General features: G+C 41.6%; 1 protein-coding gene across 1 annotated transcript; it reads left to right on the top strand.

Annotated features, from left to right (window-relative positions):
* The first annotated feature begins 15,772 nt into the window (after positions 1-15,772).
* LOC134032446 (uncharacterized) lies at positions 15,773-18,849 on the top strand. The gene is given in 3 exon segments (XM_062476416.1): positions 15,773-17,531; positions 17,641-17,667; positions 17,669-18,849. Coding segments are annotated over 3 exon segments (1,188 nt in total). The 5' UTR covers positions 15,773-17,244; the 3' UTR covers positions 18,543-18,849.
* The last annotated feature ends 308 nt before the right edge of the window (positions 18,850-19,157 follow it).

The following is a 19,157-nucleotide window of genomic DNA, read 5'->3' as shown; positions in this document are numbered from 1 at the left end:
TTTGCATAGGAAAGAGGTGTCAATGGACTTTGATATTCACTGTATGTTCATTTTACCCACCGAACTGTCGTTATTCAACTATGACAAGGTAAAATCGGTTTTGCAATCAATCGCCCCTTTAAGGCTGCCATTTCACCAGGAGGCATATGCGCATCCTGGTTTACGCCTGCTTTTAACCCTTGTGTTATCTTCGGGTCATTCTGACCCATCAGTCATTGTGACCCACCGTCGTATTGCGACAACTTTACCGCATACCAAAACAAAGTGAATCATTTTCTTTTAACCGTTGGGCTGTCTCAGACCCCCCACATTGCGATGGTTAAAAGAAAATTATTTTTATTTGTTTTTGTATTGGGTAAAATTGGGTAAACACAACGATGGTTCGTTATGAACCTTTGGGTCATGTGACCCGAAGGCAGCACAAGGGTTAAAAAGCGGAGAATTTTCACCGCAAAATAGAGGTGCGCTTTCACAGGCGTTTTTTGTACATACCGCGGAATACATAATTTGGCGCACTTAACGCATCCCCTCCCATCTCTTTATGGGAAACTCCCACTTTCCCCTTGACCCTCCCATGAACTGCCATTTGCAGTTCCCGCGACAGGCAGTCTGCGCTTTTACCTCTGTGCGGTTTGTACAAACCTCACCAGTAAAAAAAAAAACGTTTGTGCCTAACAATAAAATCATTGATTAAAAATGTTTTTCCTGACAGAGACCTGACATTTAATAAAGCAAAGTTAAATGTGTTTAACCCTTGTGTTATCTTCGGGTCATTCTGACCCATCAGTCATTGTGACCCACCGTTGTATTGCGACAACTTTACCGCATTTAAAAACAAAGTGAAGCATTTTCTTTTAACCGGTGGGCTGTCTCAGACCCCCCACATTGCGAAGGTTAAAAGAAAATTATTTTAATTTGTTTTTGTATTGGGTAAAATTGAGTAAACACAACGATGGTTCGTTATGAACCTTTGGGTCATGTGACCCGAAGGCAGCACAAGGGTTAAAGCTCTATTTGGCCAATTTATTTGGACAGGCTGACGAGGAATGAATGTTAAATTTGATAAATTTGCAGATTTACTCACTTTCTTCGCAGCCTCTTATTTTCTTTTCTATAAATCAGGACAGGAATAGAGTAGGCTAGCTTCATACAGGGCCCCAACTGTTGGTGAGAATCAGTGGTGTCATTAGCCTTGTAGGCTGGACCCAAAAAATATCAATTAATGAGAATATGGTTGTGGAGGTGTGAGGGGGGGGGGGGGGGCAACTGGCTGAGGACTTAAGAGCCAGAGGTTGAGCTGGAGTGAAAATAGGAGTGCGGCGGGGAGTGACTTTGGTTCTAGCAGTGACCAGCTCTTTCATGTGGTCAGTGAACTCCAGGTGGGGGTGATGAGGGGGAAAATAGAGGGGAGGGGGACCTGGATGGAGTATGGTGGGTGGAAGTAGGTGCTGGTAAGGGAAGTAAAAACTCCTCCTCTCCGAGGGGGTGATCAATCCTTGATGATGAGGTTGGAGACTCCTCCTCTTGGTTCTCCTTAGGCGGGGGCATCCTTCCCGTGAGGTCTCTATGGCGATGCAGTGTGGTTGTTTCTTGTTTAGACTCCTCTTGTCTCCTGTCCTTGGCAGTGGGAACAAACGGGTGACGCAGGAATAAAAATAGGTTAGAGGTAGGGATGCACCGATCCGACTTTTTCTGTCCCGATACCGATGCCTGGGCTTTGTGTATCTGTCGATACCCAATACCGATCCGATACCGTTGTTGAATTAATAATAAACTGTATACCTCCCACCTTATACCTTCCTTCCACCATGTGGAAGAGACTAAAGGCACCAGACTTTCCTAACTAAACATTACTTTCCTAACTAAGACAAAATAACAGATGTAATGTACTGAATTCTTATTTATTTGTCATGTATTCATGTAAAAAACACTTGTGCATTCAAAATTCGAAAATAGAATGTAATCAAACGTATTAAAATAAATAAAATGTAGCAGTAGAAACAAAATAGTGTATTGGTCAAACATACAATAGTAATCAAACAGTTACCAAACATTGTAAACATGTAAAAATGTATGTGAAAATAAATGTATTTATTTGTTGTCGCTGGTGTGTGAACCATGGAAGTTTTAAACTTGAAGCATTGCACCGTGCGGTGTACAGCTCGTGTCCAACCAGTCGCATCAGAAATCTCAGGGTGCTAGCCTCTTAGCTTGTTAGTCATCCTCCCACATCCTGCATCTACAAACACTATTGTCACCTTGCCAGCTAAAGAACACTACACCATAGCATCGCTAGTTTCTCTCATTGACGCGATTCCAAACGGCTGCAAACAACCTGTAGCTACTGTAGTTAGCAAATGTCAGCTAACGTACAGAGGTAGAAGTTAAGACATTTCTAACATAATCTTTGTTTGAACTACTTACTGGAGGTCAGACAACAATGACACTGTCAGATTACCACTGTACAGTAGGGGTGGGCGGATCGATCTAAAGTATCGATAGTATCGATACCAACGTTGGTATCAGTATTGATCGATACTCGCGTGATGAGATCGATACTTAAGTTTAAATTTATCTTCTCTACATGCAGTACACAACTCCCTTTTCATCATTAGTGGTTGTGCAAACACCGCTCCTCTCACTTCGCTCAAGCTCACTTTGCCCCTCCCCCACCTCCCCCTACCGCTGTGAGTTGTTGCCGGCGTGCACGTGCAGTAACATGACTCAACAGCACACCATACTAACAATATTTTTGACAAAACTCTTTGTCCTGTGTTTTATTATGATCATGATCAACTAATTGCATTCACTTCATAAATTATGAGGTATTGCTTTCCCCTACACGAAAGTAGATAAGCAGTTTTTCTAAGTAAAAAGTATCGGTGAGCATTGGTATTGGCAATACTGGCCCTGTATTTACTTGGTATCAGATCGATACCAAATTTGCACACCCCTACTGTACAGTACCTGAAACCTGCCTTTGCAGCTACTGAGGGCTGGGAGGCAGTGGATAAAACCATTGTCAGACAAATGGCAGGGGTTCGTAATCTTTAGAAACTTAAAAACAATCATTTACGTGTCTATAATCAGCAGTCAGTAAAGGTGCTATGGAAGCAAATCAGTGACATAATGTTTTGAAATTTTAAAGGAATTGAATACTTAATATTGAAATTTAAACAATACAGAATTCTCATATAAATATATTTCAATGTAAAGTAAAATTCAGGTTGCTCAACTTAGATCTTAAATTAGATCTTAAAAAATTAAAGTCCAACAAATTTGTGCCCAAATTTTTTTTGCCAGAATTCGAGCTTTAAAAATTCTTTGTCTCTAATATGATAGGCTCGAATTCTTTTGGCTCGAAATTTTTAAGCTCGATTTTTTGGGGCTCGAATTTGAGCAGCCTGAATTTCCGAGCCTTGAATTTTATGATCAGTTTTTGTTTTACATTGAAATATATATTCATATGTTTAAATTTCAATATTAAAGGGTTCATTGATTGCGAAACTTTTTTTTATTTGATGTGACAAAGTAATGTGTGTACTTGATAGAAAATACCTTTTCCCATCTCAATGTAGAGTATTAAGTTATTATTCTGTATTATTTTCTCAAACAAGTCCCAATTTAATTCAACCCCGTCACAGTCATTTTGTTATTCAACTATTCATTTTTCCAATAAGCTTGAGATCAGCTTCTGGCATAAGTTCACAGTTTAGATGTCCCTTGTAAATAATGGCATATTGTAATTTAAGAGAAAATCAAGAAAAACTGACCAGCACCATCCTTTCCAGTTTACGATGAAGAAATTTCTAATCTAACTCCACATTTTCGCAAGAAATGTGCAAGAATGCTGCGTAATTCCTGACAAAATTGAAATAGCCTTATTTACCCTGATTTAATACACACAATAAAAACACTATTTGTTATATTTTGTGTATTTAATAAAGAAATGTAAAAAAATAATCTCGTAACAGGGATGAATGCAACATGGTTGAAAATCATGTAACAGGGTTGAGTGAAAAGCATCACGTGTCATATGTTTTATCTTTTGAGATCACTAACATGTTGCCATTTTTTAAACATTTGAAACATTTTTAAACGTACTGTCAACATAGCTTTTAAAATCTAAAGAATCTAGATGAAAGCTAGACAGAGTAAAACACATTAATGAACTAAAAACAGTAACAACATTTCATTGATTTCATAAAAATATCCATCTGATAATGGCAGGAGTCTGTTTGAACATTGAGCAAACATCTTAACCCTCGTGCTGCCTTCGGGTCACATGACCCAAAGGTTCATAACGAACCATCGTTGTGTTTACCCAATTTTACCCAATACAAAAACAAATTAAAATAATTTTCTTTTAACCTTTGCAATGTGGGGGGTCTGAGACAGCCTAGCTGTTAAAAGAAAATGCTTCACTTTGTCTTTGTATGCGGTAAATTTGTCGCAATACGACGGTGGGTCACAATGACTGATGGGTCAGAATGACCCGAAGATAACACAAGGGTTAACATTGATAACCTATATAGGTCACATGTTGCTAAACAACATTTCATTGATATCATAGAAATATCCAGAGTAATGGCAGGAATGTCTGTGTTGTTTGAATGTTTGAACATTAAGCAAACATCTTAATATTAATGACCTATAGGTAAGCCTACAGTTTGTTCACCATTTTTACTGAGAGAGCCTAGCCCACACTTCCTTCTGTATTTCCATGTGCCTAGAAGTCACCGGTTTAGGGGGATCAATGTGTTCCAAGATGTCCTCAAATGGATACCACAGGATATCTTTAAGAAGTGGCCAGAAGTACCTATTTGGTCCAGCACAGCACATCCATTTGACCTGCACATGGGATTCATCTGTGGCTAGAATTATTCCGGGATAGAAATCGTCATCATATTTGGCCACGCACCATTTCCCGCATATGTCTGGATTTGCCCAATCAACCTCCCTCTGTGACACGACTGATGTAACTTCAGGGGTAAATGTGAAATGTTGTGTATTGAAACACTGGCATTCCAGTTTCTTGTTGTGGACTGTGCACATACAGCTTACATCACGGTAGGCAATTTGCCTTGCAGCCACACAAAAAACTTGGTGGATCCGCATTGTGGATGGAACTACTGGCAAATTGGCTGGCATACCTTGGACGGCTTTCTCGATGGCCTCGTCTTCAATGAAGTAAAGCTTGATGGCAGTGTTGTTCTCCTCTAAGACCCTGTACAGAGTATGAGCATTTGGGATGTCACATCCTTGACTTATCAGCCTGTCTGCGGTTCTTTTTAGGGTTGCACCAACACCATCTGGTGCTCCCTTCCCATGCCCTGCTTCAAAGAAATTCCAAGACCCTGCCCTCAAGCCCCTCTTGGCCAGTTCTGTGCTGAACAGAAAGAAATTGCCTTTTTGCCTGTACTGGGTACAAGGGCCATCGCTGAAGAAGTGTACTGTTGATATGTTGGGGTGGGTATGTTGCAGGTCATCAAGCACAGGACTGAGGTGTGCCCAGATAGCAGGAGGAGCCTTATTCCTTGATGGAGAAATGGTGGTGAAGCAAGTTGGTTGCTGATTCTGTCCAACGTAGAGGACATCTGTGTGGAGGACGGCCTGTTCATGAGATGAACCAAAGTGAACAGACTGAATCTCTGTCCCATATCTGCAGGTGAAGTTTTCTGAAAAATCAATATGGATAAGGCACTCATCTGCAGACATGTTTTTCTTGAGTTCGCGACAGTAAGCATACTGCTGTTTAATATTGAAAATATGTTTCCGAAACCTGAAGAGGAGCGTATGAAACAACTGTACTAGTTGTTCCTGCGTCATGTTTACCTCATCCTTCACAGTGACTTTTACTGTTTGACCTTCCTCATTTTTTCTTTGCTTTTCTTTGACCATCCACTGGAGAAAGACAACATTTTCATCAGCAGCATACAAGCTTGACATTGGAACTGTTTGGTTCTTGCATTGTTCACATTCACTGTACATGCACTGCTTATTCAAGGAACTACAACACACACTTTCAACTAAATCTTCAAGCACTGACGATTCAATAAGCTTAATTTGTTTGAGCTTCTCTGCGACAAAGGTCAGGTTTTCGTGAAGCTTACACATACAAGTGTCCCGATCAGCAAGGGAAGGGTAAACCACCCAGAAAGGCCGGAGGCGGCTGAACATGGAGTATGAAATTTCTTCTGTGTTCTCTGCAAGAAACTTCCTATGCAGATTTTTCAACGTGTCAAGGAGGAACCTCTTCTGCATCTTCTGTTTGTTCTTTGTTTTAGTTTGCTTTTTGCCAGTGGTCATTCTACTGATATCATCACGTGTGAAGAAATCCCTCACCCTCTTCTTGATGTCCACAAAGTTTGAGATTTTCTTTCTTCGAAATGTAGATACACTGCCTGTGAGCTTCCAGCGTTTCTTTGAAAAACCCAAAGCAGACTCTGAAAATGATTGCAGTCTATACTTCTTAATAATGTTACCTGCCACTACTCTGGATATAATTTGCTTCTCTCCTTCAGTTTTTGCATTTTTATAATGCTCCTTTATTTGAGCAACGAGTGCTGTGTGATGCAGTGCAGATCTTCTGACATCACTTGGTACAGCTGTGGATTTTGGCCCTCCTTTCTTCATCAAGACATTTCTGTAAATCAGCTACCTGCTTTCTCAATTTGTCTTTCTTGATTTTTTCTTCCCCTTCACAGATTGTCTAAAACAAACAAATAGACAATTCAATTCAATTGTATTTATTGTATCAAATCATAACAAGGTAAGTTCATAAGCAGTATAAATAAATGTTAAGGCAGTTTTGAAGAAATAGTGTACAAAATTACCAGAAATCATATTTCTATGCACTCCTTTGCACTCCTAGTCTCTCTCTCTCTCTCTCTCTCTCAATCTTTTTCCTAACCTTGTGGGCTCATGTGACATCACCACGTCTCTATCAGGACTTTGTGGAGGGGTGGCAATAGTATTAACAGCCATTTCCCTTTGCTTTTGCCGCTCCTTCACTTTTCTCCATCCCTTTCTCCTCATCTTTTGACCTCTCTTATCTAGATCTCCTATTCCTTTCTTCTTTCCTGCTAAAACATATTTTGTCCATCTCATGCGTTCACTCCTGAGGTACTTTTCCCTTCGTTCTGGATCAGCATTTCTTCTTGCCCTGTACTCTCTTTGCCTTTCTGCTGCTGTTTTTGCCATTGTTGAATCTGAAATTGTAGGTCAAGGTCAAGTCAATGACCAGTTTACTCTCCAAAACTAATTACTGTATCCTTTTAATCACTATGTTGTAAAATGAACGTGAACTTGCAGATAATACTCCTAAATATGTCAATGTATATAGGAGAGAGAACAAATTAATTGTCACTTTTTTTAAGTTATTATTTTCAAATATTCCTCGTACTTTTAGTTGATACTGTAAAACCGTAAACAACAAACATTCAACAAGAAAATATGATTGGTATTAAGCAATATACATTAAATATTGCTAAGATTTAACAGCTATTCAACCCTGTAACAGCCATTCAACCCCGTAACATTGAAAAATGTGATGGGGTTGAATGTGACAGGGTTGAAGATTTTGTGCTAATCTGTTGCTAATTCGGGATGCTAGCAGCTAGCAGTGTGCCACATGGCCTTATCAGAATCAGAATGGGATTTATTCGCCATGAAAGTTTGCACAGACAAGGAATTTGCTTTGGCAGGAAGGTGCATACAATAAACATATAGGGACCTAAAATTTAAATATGTGGACTATCTATACTAAGGGTACATAAACTAGCAGTACTAAGTGGGATTAGACAAACAAACAACAAAAGACATTGTTATACTTCATAGCTATAAAAACAATTCTTAACTATGAATTCCCCCCCTCCCAACAGAGTTGAATACCTGAGATTGACAAAGCCCATATGTGCTTAAAAAACATGAAATATTTATAAAAAGTGAGAGAGCAGCTTACCACTTGTCACACCAGGCTTCTCTGAAGACTTGTATGATGTCACTTCCTCATAAATGATGTCCACAGATCAAACCATTATTTAATTGTGAGTCGGGGTATTGTTGCGTTACGGGGTTGAAAGAAATACAAGGACAGGGGTAAAAGCCTGAATTTCTCAGAAGCCCGAATCTGTAGAATGACCCCTACAACTTGAAACTGCAGCTGTAAAACCGTCGGAAATTGTTAAAGAAAGTCAGGTGGCTGAGCGGTTAGGGAATCGGGCTAATCTGAAGGTTGCCAGTTCGATTCCCGGCCGTGAAAAATGACGTTGTGTCCTTGGGCAAGGCACTTCACCTACTTGCTTCGGGGGAATGTCCCTGTACTTACTGTAAGTCGCTCTGGATAAGAGCGTCTGCTAAGTGACTAAATGTAATGTCGGCTAAATGACTAAATGTAAAACGATCGGTTTCAAAAAAGCGAAATTTGTGATGCCCCATCATTTACATACAGACCCAGCCCTCTGGTGTTCTGGCCCAGGATCTCAGACACTAGTTTAGCTGCGCGCTGCTCTGTGTAGGCTACTTCCCCGCGAACAACAAAGGAGAAAGTTTGAAGTATATTGAAAATGGACCATCGTAAATGCAGTGTTCCAGGCTGTACTGGGAATGCTGACACTTTTCATAATCTTCCCAAGGAACCAGACACTCGACGTGCATGGCCGATGATTTTCTATGAGAAGATCCCTGTGAAGTTCGACACTCATTTATTCATTTGCTCGAACCATTTTACCAAAGACAGTTTTGAATAAAAACCTTGGACAATTTAAAGAAGGATTTGCCAAACTGCTGTTGCTGAAAAGAGGTGCTGTACCAACCGTATGCTCATCACAAACGCAAGCTGTAAGTATGATTTTGTCGCTAACAGTTAATGCTAAATACTAGCTGTAGTCGGCATTAGAAAGGAAACTTCCGAAAAAATAGCCAGAAAACGAATAGCAGTGTAGCCTATTGCTAACGCCTGTCTATATTGTCTATTTAAAAATAACTGAAGAAAGGCAGGTGGTAGATACAGGATACGTTAGCATTGCTAATAACTGTTACCGACAAACTCATACTACAGCTTGCGGTTGTGATGAACATAAGTAGTCCACAACAGAAGAACGAAATGCCACAATGACAGAGTTACGTGGACCAGGATAATTGTTTGGCTATCGATTTTTACGTTTAACACGCAATATATACTTTTGCATAAGTAGCCTACTATTTGCTACATGCTTCGATAGCCAAACAAATGTCCTGCACGTAACTCTCAGGCTATTGCATTTTCCTACTTCTGTCGATCAATTTCTTATTAGTTACTGCATCCATTCAGCGACGAAGTGTTGTACCTACCCTTTCCGTTTTGAGTTAATGTAATGTGTTTTTGAGTTAATGTAATGTTGTTTCCCATTTGGGGGAGCGTGTCTTTGTATTGGGGGGAGGTGAGCACGTCATCTTATTTGGGGGGAGTTGACTCGTATTTGGGGGGAGTGTTTTCATTTGGGGGATGCACTCATATTAGTGGGTGTGATTTGCACTTCAGGGCCACCGTACGAACTGCACAGGGATCTTCTACGCTACGGTATAGACAAACATTAGCCATGCCCGTCGAGTCAATGTTAGCTAGACTCTAGCTCATCTGCTTTTTATTAACGCTGTTTTGCAAGGAATGCAAGAACAGCTAGATAGCAAAAACACCTAGACTGTAGGCATGTAAACAAGGAATGCAAGAACAGCTAGATAGCAAAAACACGTAGACTGTAGGCATGTAAACTAAATGTTGGGGCATCACAAATTCCGCTTTTTCGAAACCGATCGTTTTACATTTAGTCATTTAGCAGACATTACATTACATTTAGTCACTTAGCAGACACTCTTATCCAGAGCGACTTACAGTAAGTACAGGGACATTCCCCCGAAGCAAGTCGGGTGAAGTGCCTTGCCCAAGGACACAACGTCATTTTGCACGGTCGGGAATCGAACTGGAATCAGATTATCCCGATTCCCTAACCGCTCAGCCACCTGACTTTCTTTAAAAATTTCCAACGGTTTTACAGCTGCAGTTTCAAGTTGTGAGATTTAGATAGGAAAGAGGTGTCAATGGACTTTGAGGTTCACTGTATGTCCATTTTACCCACCGAACTGTCGTTATTCAACTATGACAAGGTAAAATCGGTTTCGCAATCAATGAACCCTTTAATATTGAATAGTTTAGCTTGCTAACGCAAAAAAATTGGCACTGGGGATGACGTTATTTCATGTTCCTGACTGTGTTTCATTCAAATAAATAACCCAAGCTGTCATGTAAATCTACAATTCAAGATGCATGTTTGTCCAGATCTATTTTTCAGCAAGATAGCTAGAGCTAACTGAAACTGAGTTGAATCACGATAGCTTGTTTGCTAAGCTGTAGTGCTAGTTACCCACCTAAGGCAATCCTGTTTGCTTCGACAACAGAAGTGGAAACAACTAACGTAATCATTTCAAATGATATCTAGTCAATCTGTTGAAAATAGTGTTGTGTAGACACAATAGATTTATTTTTACGTTTTTATTTCAAGTCTCCACCTTCGTTGTTTCAATGAGTGCTGTTGGCCGTGTTGCGTCTTTGCGCTGCAGCTTTACTCGTTGTAAACCAACCAATCAGCACGCAGCTCATCTATATATTCATGAGCATACCATAAAAGGAGAAGACCCAGCGTTTTTTCCCTGGAAAATTTCACTGGATGTATCAGGGGGCATAGAACAGCACCCGGGCCATTTTCAGCCCAACCAATGTTACATACCATATTCGGAGACCTTAAGGAACAGTGTAAAATACCCCAAAAACCCAGTCAATGACCCCTTTAAGTATTCAATGCCTTTTAAAATTCAAAACATTATGTCACTGAATTGCTTCCATAAGCAAATCGTATTTTGCCTAGGATTTGGGGGGTCGTGTCCCCCCCATTCCCCCCGGGATTTCCGGCAATGTGCGCAGCAGATTTAACCTGAGAGCGTGCCAGGCGCTCGCTCGCAGCTACCTGTTCAACCCTCGGTTGTTGAATTTGTGCGCAAATATTTATGTCTTGCGAGTGAAAAGTTAATATGCGCTTGTAAATGATATACGCTCGCAACTTTTGACACAAATCTGACATTTGGATGTGTCAGTGAGAATTTGGAGCGCACGCAAAGTGTGGAGCAAGGGACACAGTCATTGGAAGAGGCCCTAGCATTTATCCAAGCATGCATATTATATTTGCATATTTTTGCCACATTTGTTACTAAACATTGTCAAGAGAACTTATGAACTGGTGATTGAGTCGGAGTATGGGTTTTATTACTAGCGGATGTGTAAAGCCTTATTTTAGAATCAGAATCAGAATTCGTTTTTTTCACCATGTATGTAAATATAAACACGGAATTTACTGTGGCAGGGAGGTGCAAAACACTAAACATATACGAATCTTAAATTAAGTAAAAGTACAAAAGTTTAACTATTTCTAAGAACTAAACAATCTAAGAATACAACAATTTAAATATAAAATAAAATATATATAAAAATAACAATAAGAATGAGCAGCGTGAGTGGTCACCATAGTGCAAACGGATACTAAGGTAAGGTGGCTTGTGCATACTGTAAGTGCCATTTAGTGTTTGCATTCCAAAAAAAGGTTGTGTTACTAATACAGGCTAGTGATGTGTCGTTCGTGAACGATTAGTTCGTTTTGAACAAATCTTTAGTATGACTCGGGAGTAACGAGTCATACTAACATGAAAAAGTAAAACTAACAAAACCTGTAATTATCACTTGTGAACAAACCTCAGGGGCGGCCTTACCTATGTTTCACCCGTTTCAATTGAAACGGGCCCGCCCTCCAAGGGGGCCCCCAACAGACCAGCAAAAATCCCATTAATTTTCTCCGTAGGATATTGAGCCATAATGTCTAAAACAACCAAGGACTTTGCTTGCAGCCAACAGGAAGAATAATTAGGCAAAGACAACTGGAGAGGGCCCTCCTCCACAGGACTTCACTCCTGCTGAGGAGCTGGCTCTCTCCAGCAATCAGGGTCGCCCCCTGATGCAAGGAGTGGAAGGGGGCATTTCTTCAGACCCTGGTGGCAGCAGCTCGGAAACCCAAGCATATGTATGTTTCAAGTAATCTATGTGACCATGTTCATTCAACAATTATTTATGAATATTGTAGGAGTGAAATGTATTACTGTTCTCTGCAGTGACAGGACATACAGTGGTGTCGCTGCCACCACCCACTGTCATCCCACTGTGCCATACAGAGGTAACAGTGAAACTAATAGTCATACGCCAGTATGTATGCCATATGTGGTTGCTGAATATTGATCAAATAGGCCATTTACTTTCTCAGGTGGAGGTCCTAGATGATCAGGAAACTGTGTGCCTGCTCAGAGAGCGCTTTGGGGGTACACTTTTGAGTTTTACCACTTGCAACACAGATGGTGAGATTGTGTGAACGTGTGGCTGTGATTGAAGTGTCTGTAATGACTTGCTAATGGTGGTGGTCTGAACATGAGACACAAGTCCTTAAAGTGCTAATTTCAAATATGACTCAATTGATTAAATTGCTATGGTGTTAAACTCAGCAGGAGGAGGAACTTCTTCCTCCCCCTGAGCCTAGGGCCTCCACTTCAAGGCCAAGACAAAGACACGAGGTATAAGCAATGAACCTTGAAACACAGTAGTCAAATGGACACCTTCAACTTTCTCCAAGTGTGCCTTGCAAAGGGACAATGTTCTTTATTTGTTTCAGGTTGGAGCAGACAATGTGAGGGCCCTGTATAAAAGAACCATGGAGCTCGCTATAGAGTATAAGAGGCTTTTAATTAAAAAAACAAGGCTGGAATATGAGAAGAAGGTAGTACATGACTGAATGAATGACACTAAACTTAGTTACACTAACATTCATTTTCTGTGTTCCTAGGAAAGGGAGAACACAAGGATGTATTTGATAAACTTTTTTCTGCGTTTTGGTCTTTTTATACCTTTTTGTGGCTTGTCCCAAATAATTTTTTGTTGTAACTTTGAGTCTTTTGTGGGGGTTTTCACAATTTCTTTCAATGTCCTATTTATTGTTTTTGAAAAATGCTATAAAAGTGAATGAAACATCCAAATTCAATTAAAGTAGTGAAATGATCATTTATTTAACTTGTGAAGAGCATTGTACGGTACCATACACGTTGTTCTTTGTGGTTTGAAATGTTTTGGTTGAAGGAAACCCAAATCTCTGATATGGAAATAATTGGGTCAAAGCAACCCAAGGACAACAGAAGGGGTTAAGGGGAGACACCCCAGTGAATAGGGATAACATATCAACATGACACTACATAAAAGTACCCGTACCGAAATAACGCAACGCTATGCATACAGTCTGTGGGACAAAGATACGTAATTCCCTCAGTTGAGAATCTCTCTCTTTCATAAAGATACTCATCAGGGAATGCCAAAAGGTTTTGTCGGTCTCTAAATGTTCTGGCTCTTTTGAGCGTACCTCTCACTATCCGCGCACCAAGCTCCACAGGATCTTCTATGAACGGTGACGCCATTATCCTCAAGAATAAGTTATAGGCCGTAAGGTGAACCCTGTTATCGTTTCAACCCGCTCCACAGTCTGGCAACTACACAATCTTTAGCTCATAAAAAAGAACGAGTCCTGCTAAGCTACCAAAAAAAAGTTTGTCGCTGAAATTCCAGTCGATTGTCGATCGACTGGATTGCGTCTATGTTTTATGCAGAACTAGTTTCTTCAGAGCGTAATAGGATTTTGGTGGCACGGTTCGACACGTGATCCTTCTACACCAATAAGGTAGCTGCTTTTTGTCAACATGGATGGATATGGTTGTCAAATAGAGGATGGGACCTTGCACGTTAGTGTTTCCTATGTTTATTTTGCCGTGGCGGCCCGCCACGACTACATTTCTGCCGCCATGGTATCAGAAATAGGGCTGTACAAAATTTTAGGACGTCTATGTGATTGTTAGAGTGCATGTCGGAGAATAGCATGGATATGCGCTTCACACCGCAGTTGAGATTGTGCGTCTTTGAGAAGTCGTATAGCTAACTTGTCAGTTAATTAAAGTCTGTCATTGTATTAGTCTATATTCTTGCTAATTTAAATTAAGTTAACTGGTGATCTGTATTATTCCCCTGCTAGCTAAATTGCACATGTCTGTTGATTCGATAGCGATTGCTGCCTTTGCTTACGGTGCGTTTACACTGCAGCGACGCGATGCGAGCGACAACATGTTTTCCATTCATTTTCAATGGAGCCAGGCGAATCGCTTGCGTGGTGCATTGTGGGTAGCGACGCAACGCGATCGAGTTGAGATTTTCTCAACTTTATGCAAATGAGGAGCGATTTTCGCTAGCGATGGCCAATGGCAGTGTTTTCTTGTTTCTCGTAACGTAGCAACCATGGTAAACATTTCTAGCTTTCAGTTTTTAAGATGGAGGAGAAACTAATCGCCTGTGTGGCTGCATATCCAGTCCTGTACGATACGTCTCTGTATTTGTACAAAGACATTAATAAAAAGAATGAGGCCAGGCGCAGGTTTGCTGACGTTGTCGGTGCTCCTGGTGTTTTTTTTGTACTTTGTACTCTCGAACAAAGTTACGTTCCAGGGAGTTCCAGCCGGGCTACTACTATAAACCCGGCTGGAACTCCCTGGTCGTATCGACAGATTAGCAGAGACTTTGAGTACTATAATAAAACGTTTTTAACGTCTATTAAACAGTTTTGTATTTTGTATACAAGTTGTATTTTGATCGATGTTGCGAGTACGTAAACCCAAGTCTGCACACTTGGCCATGACAACTACAACAGTGACTTTAGAGAACTACAATTCTACATTAATCTGTTTGATACGCCCCCGCGCGTGGTGAACTGTGGGAAGGCGAGCGATGGCAAGCGATTCGCGTCGCTGCAGTGTAAACGCACTGTTACGTTTGTATTTTCGGTGCATTACTATCCAGAAGTAGTTTTAATTAATAAATAGTGGGTTTATTGTTATCATTTGCTACAGAATGCTTAGCCTATCAAGCTCAAATGAATCAGACAGTGTACATGCTTTCGAGTACCTTAATCGATAGGCTACTGACCAACGTCAATTAATAATTGGCAGCATTTATGCCATTTAGAACATACTTTATGAGTGGAAGGTCTCCAAGTAGCCTAACCTTATTGCTTTAGGGGAAATAGTACGAAAATATGTGTAATATTACATTAGTTATTAAACTAGGCTATTACATTAACCTGGGGGGGGGGGGGGACAGACTTATGTCGTTGTTGTAACATTCATTCATTATTCCACAAATGAAAACACTGATCAACCATAAAAACAATCGTAATGAAAAATATGAAATATATATAAAACTGTACAAAACAGAATAAGGAATAACAGATTAAGGACACTCAGTCCTCACTGTCAGTGTCAGGACAGTTATCTCCCAGTTCCTCAGTTTCATTTGTGTTGGCACAATTACAACAATGACATAAGTCTGTGCAACACAGTCCTGCAGAAAAACATGAACATCTGCCTGTCTCACACACACTTTTGCAGCCGCAGTGTATCACATGCAAAACACTGTCAGGAGCCGAATTTCTGTTACGTGCAAGGTCCCATCCACTATTTGCCAAACATATCCATCCATGTTGACAAAAAGCAGCTACCTTATTGGTGTAGGACGATCACGTGTCGAACCGTGCCACCAAAATCCTATTACGCTCAGAAGAAACTAGTTCTGCATAAAACATAGACGCAATAATAATCGACTGGAATTTCAGCGACAAACTTTTTTTTGGTAGCTTAGCACGAATCGTTATTTTTTATGAGCTAAAGATTGTGTAGATGCCAGACTGTGGAGCGGGAATCATTTTCTAAGAGACTTTTCCTGGTTCACCTTGCAGCCTATTTCTCTCTTTCTATCATGAATCAGCCACCAAAGTCAAAACAGGGTTGATTGTAATTGTTTGAAATGAAAATCCTGATGCCAATATTTGTAATGTAGCGAGGAGTTTAACAACTGCTGGAATGGAATGTGAACGCTGAGTCGAAGATTCGATGTAATCTTTGATTTCTTCCAGTAACTGTAATATTGCATGGCTGCTTAATCTGTAACGCGTAATGATTTCGTGTTCACTCAACTCAGAAAGTGTGATCCTTGTGGCAAAAATCCTTTGGCCTATGTCTTCGTCTTGCTCGGGTTACGGCTGCCATTTCACCAGGAGGCATAGGCGCATTCTGGTTTACGCCTTTTTTTAACAGGCGGAGAATTTTCACCGCAAAACAGAGGTGCGCTTTCACAGGCGGTTTCTGTGTCTGTAGCTTTAAATGCTAATGAGGAGGAGAGAGGCGGCACCATGCGCTAATGTTTACAATGGATGTATCGCAATAGCTCGTAGCCCCGTTCCTGTAAGATGCCTCGAATTTACCCATTCTCCTCTGATAACCCTGGTTTGCAGAGGTGCACACTCATAACACCAACAGCAGAACGGTTATCCAAATAACAAAGAAGTGTACAACACTCGCGTTACAGCATGTGTATTCACACACATACTTGTGTGTGTGTGTGTGAATACAATATACTTAGATTAGGGACAGTAACTCAGCTGTTAGCTGCAGAGCTAATGTTACAGCCACATTCTAACAGTGCGTTTACACTGCAGCGACGCGAATCGCTTGCCATCGCTCGCCTTCCCACAGTGCACCACGCTCGGGGGCGTGTCAGACAGATTAATGCAGAGTTGTAGTTGTCTAAAGTCACTGCTGTAGTTCGTATAATGTCATGGCCAAGTGTGCAGACAAAATACAACTTTTACACACACAAATCCGATACGCTTTCTAGATCTGACATGATCTTATCTATTGCACACAATAGGTTATTTTTTCCCACTTTTTTTAGACCGAGTGAAAGATTAAATGCCATCCGCACTCTGTAACCGGTCTTGTGCCGGCTGGAATACAGAGTTGTCTATGGTCCATGTTGTATAATGTTGTATTTATAGTGTTTAGCTCATTTTTATTATTAATGTATTGTAATAGTTACAATTTCTGCAAGCTAGCTAGCACTTTAACAAGGTTTTCAGTAACATTGTAAATAATTGTATGCATAGGCCTAGCTGGATCTTGATAGATAACCACACCCTGTATTCAGAACCAACGAATTAAATTCCCTCCCGCTATTTATATATTTTTGGAGGGAATACATTGTTATAAATACAGGTGCTCTCCATCAATATTCTATCATTCATCATGAATAACGTCCAGAGGAATGCTCTCATCGCCCTGCTCTACTACCGGAGAAGACCCCGCCGACGCTTCTGGGTTCATCAGATTCGCCGTTTGCGGGTAAACAACGGAGCTTATCACCGGCTGGTTCAGGAGCTGCGACTGGACGACAACTTGTTCCAGCCGTACTTCAGGCTGAACCGGGCCGAGTTCGATGACCTGCTGACCAGAGTGGGACCCCGGATAGCGAGGCTAAACACCTCTTTCCGTGAGGCGATCAGCCCAGCTGAACGCCTCGCTATTTGTCTACGGTAAGCTTTAATAGCCTTTATAGTAAACTGTTATATTTCAGTATTCTCAGACTAAAATATAGTATTTATTTTCTATGCATTATTTTAAATGTATGGTATTTCTTTGTAGATACCTTGCCACGGGGGATTCGTTCATGACTCAGCTTCAGCTATCGCGTCGCCTCATGTACTGTGGCAGGTATTGTCGGGGATGTGTCTCGGGCCATTTGGGACTGCCTTGTGGAGGAGTTCATGCCTGTGCCAACCAAGCAGGACTGGAGGGACATTGCTGAAGGCTTCCTTCAGAGGTGGAACTTTCCAAACTGCCTGGGCTCCATCGATGGCAAGCATGTTGTCATCCAGGCCCCTCCCAACTCAGGGTCACTGTACCACAATTACAAGGGGACATTCTCCATCGTTCTCCTTGCTGTTGTGGACGCCGACAACATGTTCCGGGTCATCGATGTCGGTGGCTATGGACGGAACAGTGACGCTGGGACCCTGGGGAACTCTGCGTTTGGTGAGGCCCTGAAAGATGGAACCCTGGACCTCCCAGAGAACTGCATCATCCCTGGAGCAGAGCCACGTGGACCACTGCCGCACGTCTTCGTGTGTGATGAGGCCTTTCCTCTGCGGAGCAACCTCATGCGCCCCTTCCCTGGGACAAACCTCGCCAGGGAGAAGAGGCTTTTCAACTACCGCCTCAGCCGTGCCAGGTTGACAGTCGAGTGTGCGTTTGGTATTCTCTCCAGCCAGTGGAGAATGTATCGGCGTGTCATTGGTGTCAACCCGGCAAAAGCGGAGGCGTGTGTGAAGGCCACCTGCATCCTCCACAACTTCATCCGGAGGTCCAGGAGAGGGGCCAGTGGATGTCCAGAAGCCAGGCCTGGCCAGGAGGAGTCGGCAGGTCTCCAGGAGGCTCCACGACTGGGCAGCAACAATGCTGCACGTGCAGCAATTCACGTGAGGGATGCATTCACTGCATATTTCAATGCAGAAGGTGCAGTGCCCTGGCAGCAATCAGTTGTATAGCCCATGTCATCAAGAAACAAAGGCTCTTTTAAGAGCCACCCACATTAATCACAAAAAGGCAAACAGTTCCAGAATGTTCTTTTCATAAAATATGAGCTTAAATCATTATGCGGCCATGTTGTTTTTCTTATCATTATGAATTTTCACTACCAACCATTCATAGTAAATAATAGTATCTTAATACCTAACAGCCCAATTCAATAAAAGGAACACAAAGTTCTGTCGGTGACAATTTTTTGTTTATTACACATCACTGTGTGGCCTGCATCTCTGCCTCAAAAAACATGCGGTGAATATTAAATTTTAATTCTGACCGCTTAGCTGGTGGCAGTCTTTTCAGGGCAGGGAGAAGGCTTTTAAAAAAAAGCTCATCCTCGTCCTCTGCTTGAGGTGGTGGAAGAGGAGCAGGTGTCTGTGCCATCTCCAAAGCACCAAGCATCCTCTCCTCAAATACCGACAGCCTCTCTTTGCGCACCCTCTTTCGGCCAGAGGATGCTGGGGGCTGGCTAGTTGTTGCTGCTGCCTGACTAGCAGGGGAAGCTCTGGCCTCACTGGCAGGGGTTCCTGGCTGGCCTGGCTCGCTGTCTGGCTGTCTGCTCTATTTCATCCTCACTG

Source organism: Osmerus eperlanus, chromosome 13 (assembly GCF_963692335.1).
Source record: "Osmerus eperlanus chromosome 13, fOsmEpe2.1, whole genome shotgun sequence".
NCBI lineage: Eukaryota > Metazoa > Chordata > Actinopteri > Osmeriformes > Osmeridae > Osmerus > Osmerus eperlanus.
Note: the sequence above shows the minus strand (reverse complement) of the source record. Positions and strands in the feature narration are given on the sequence as shown.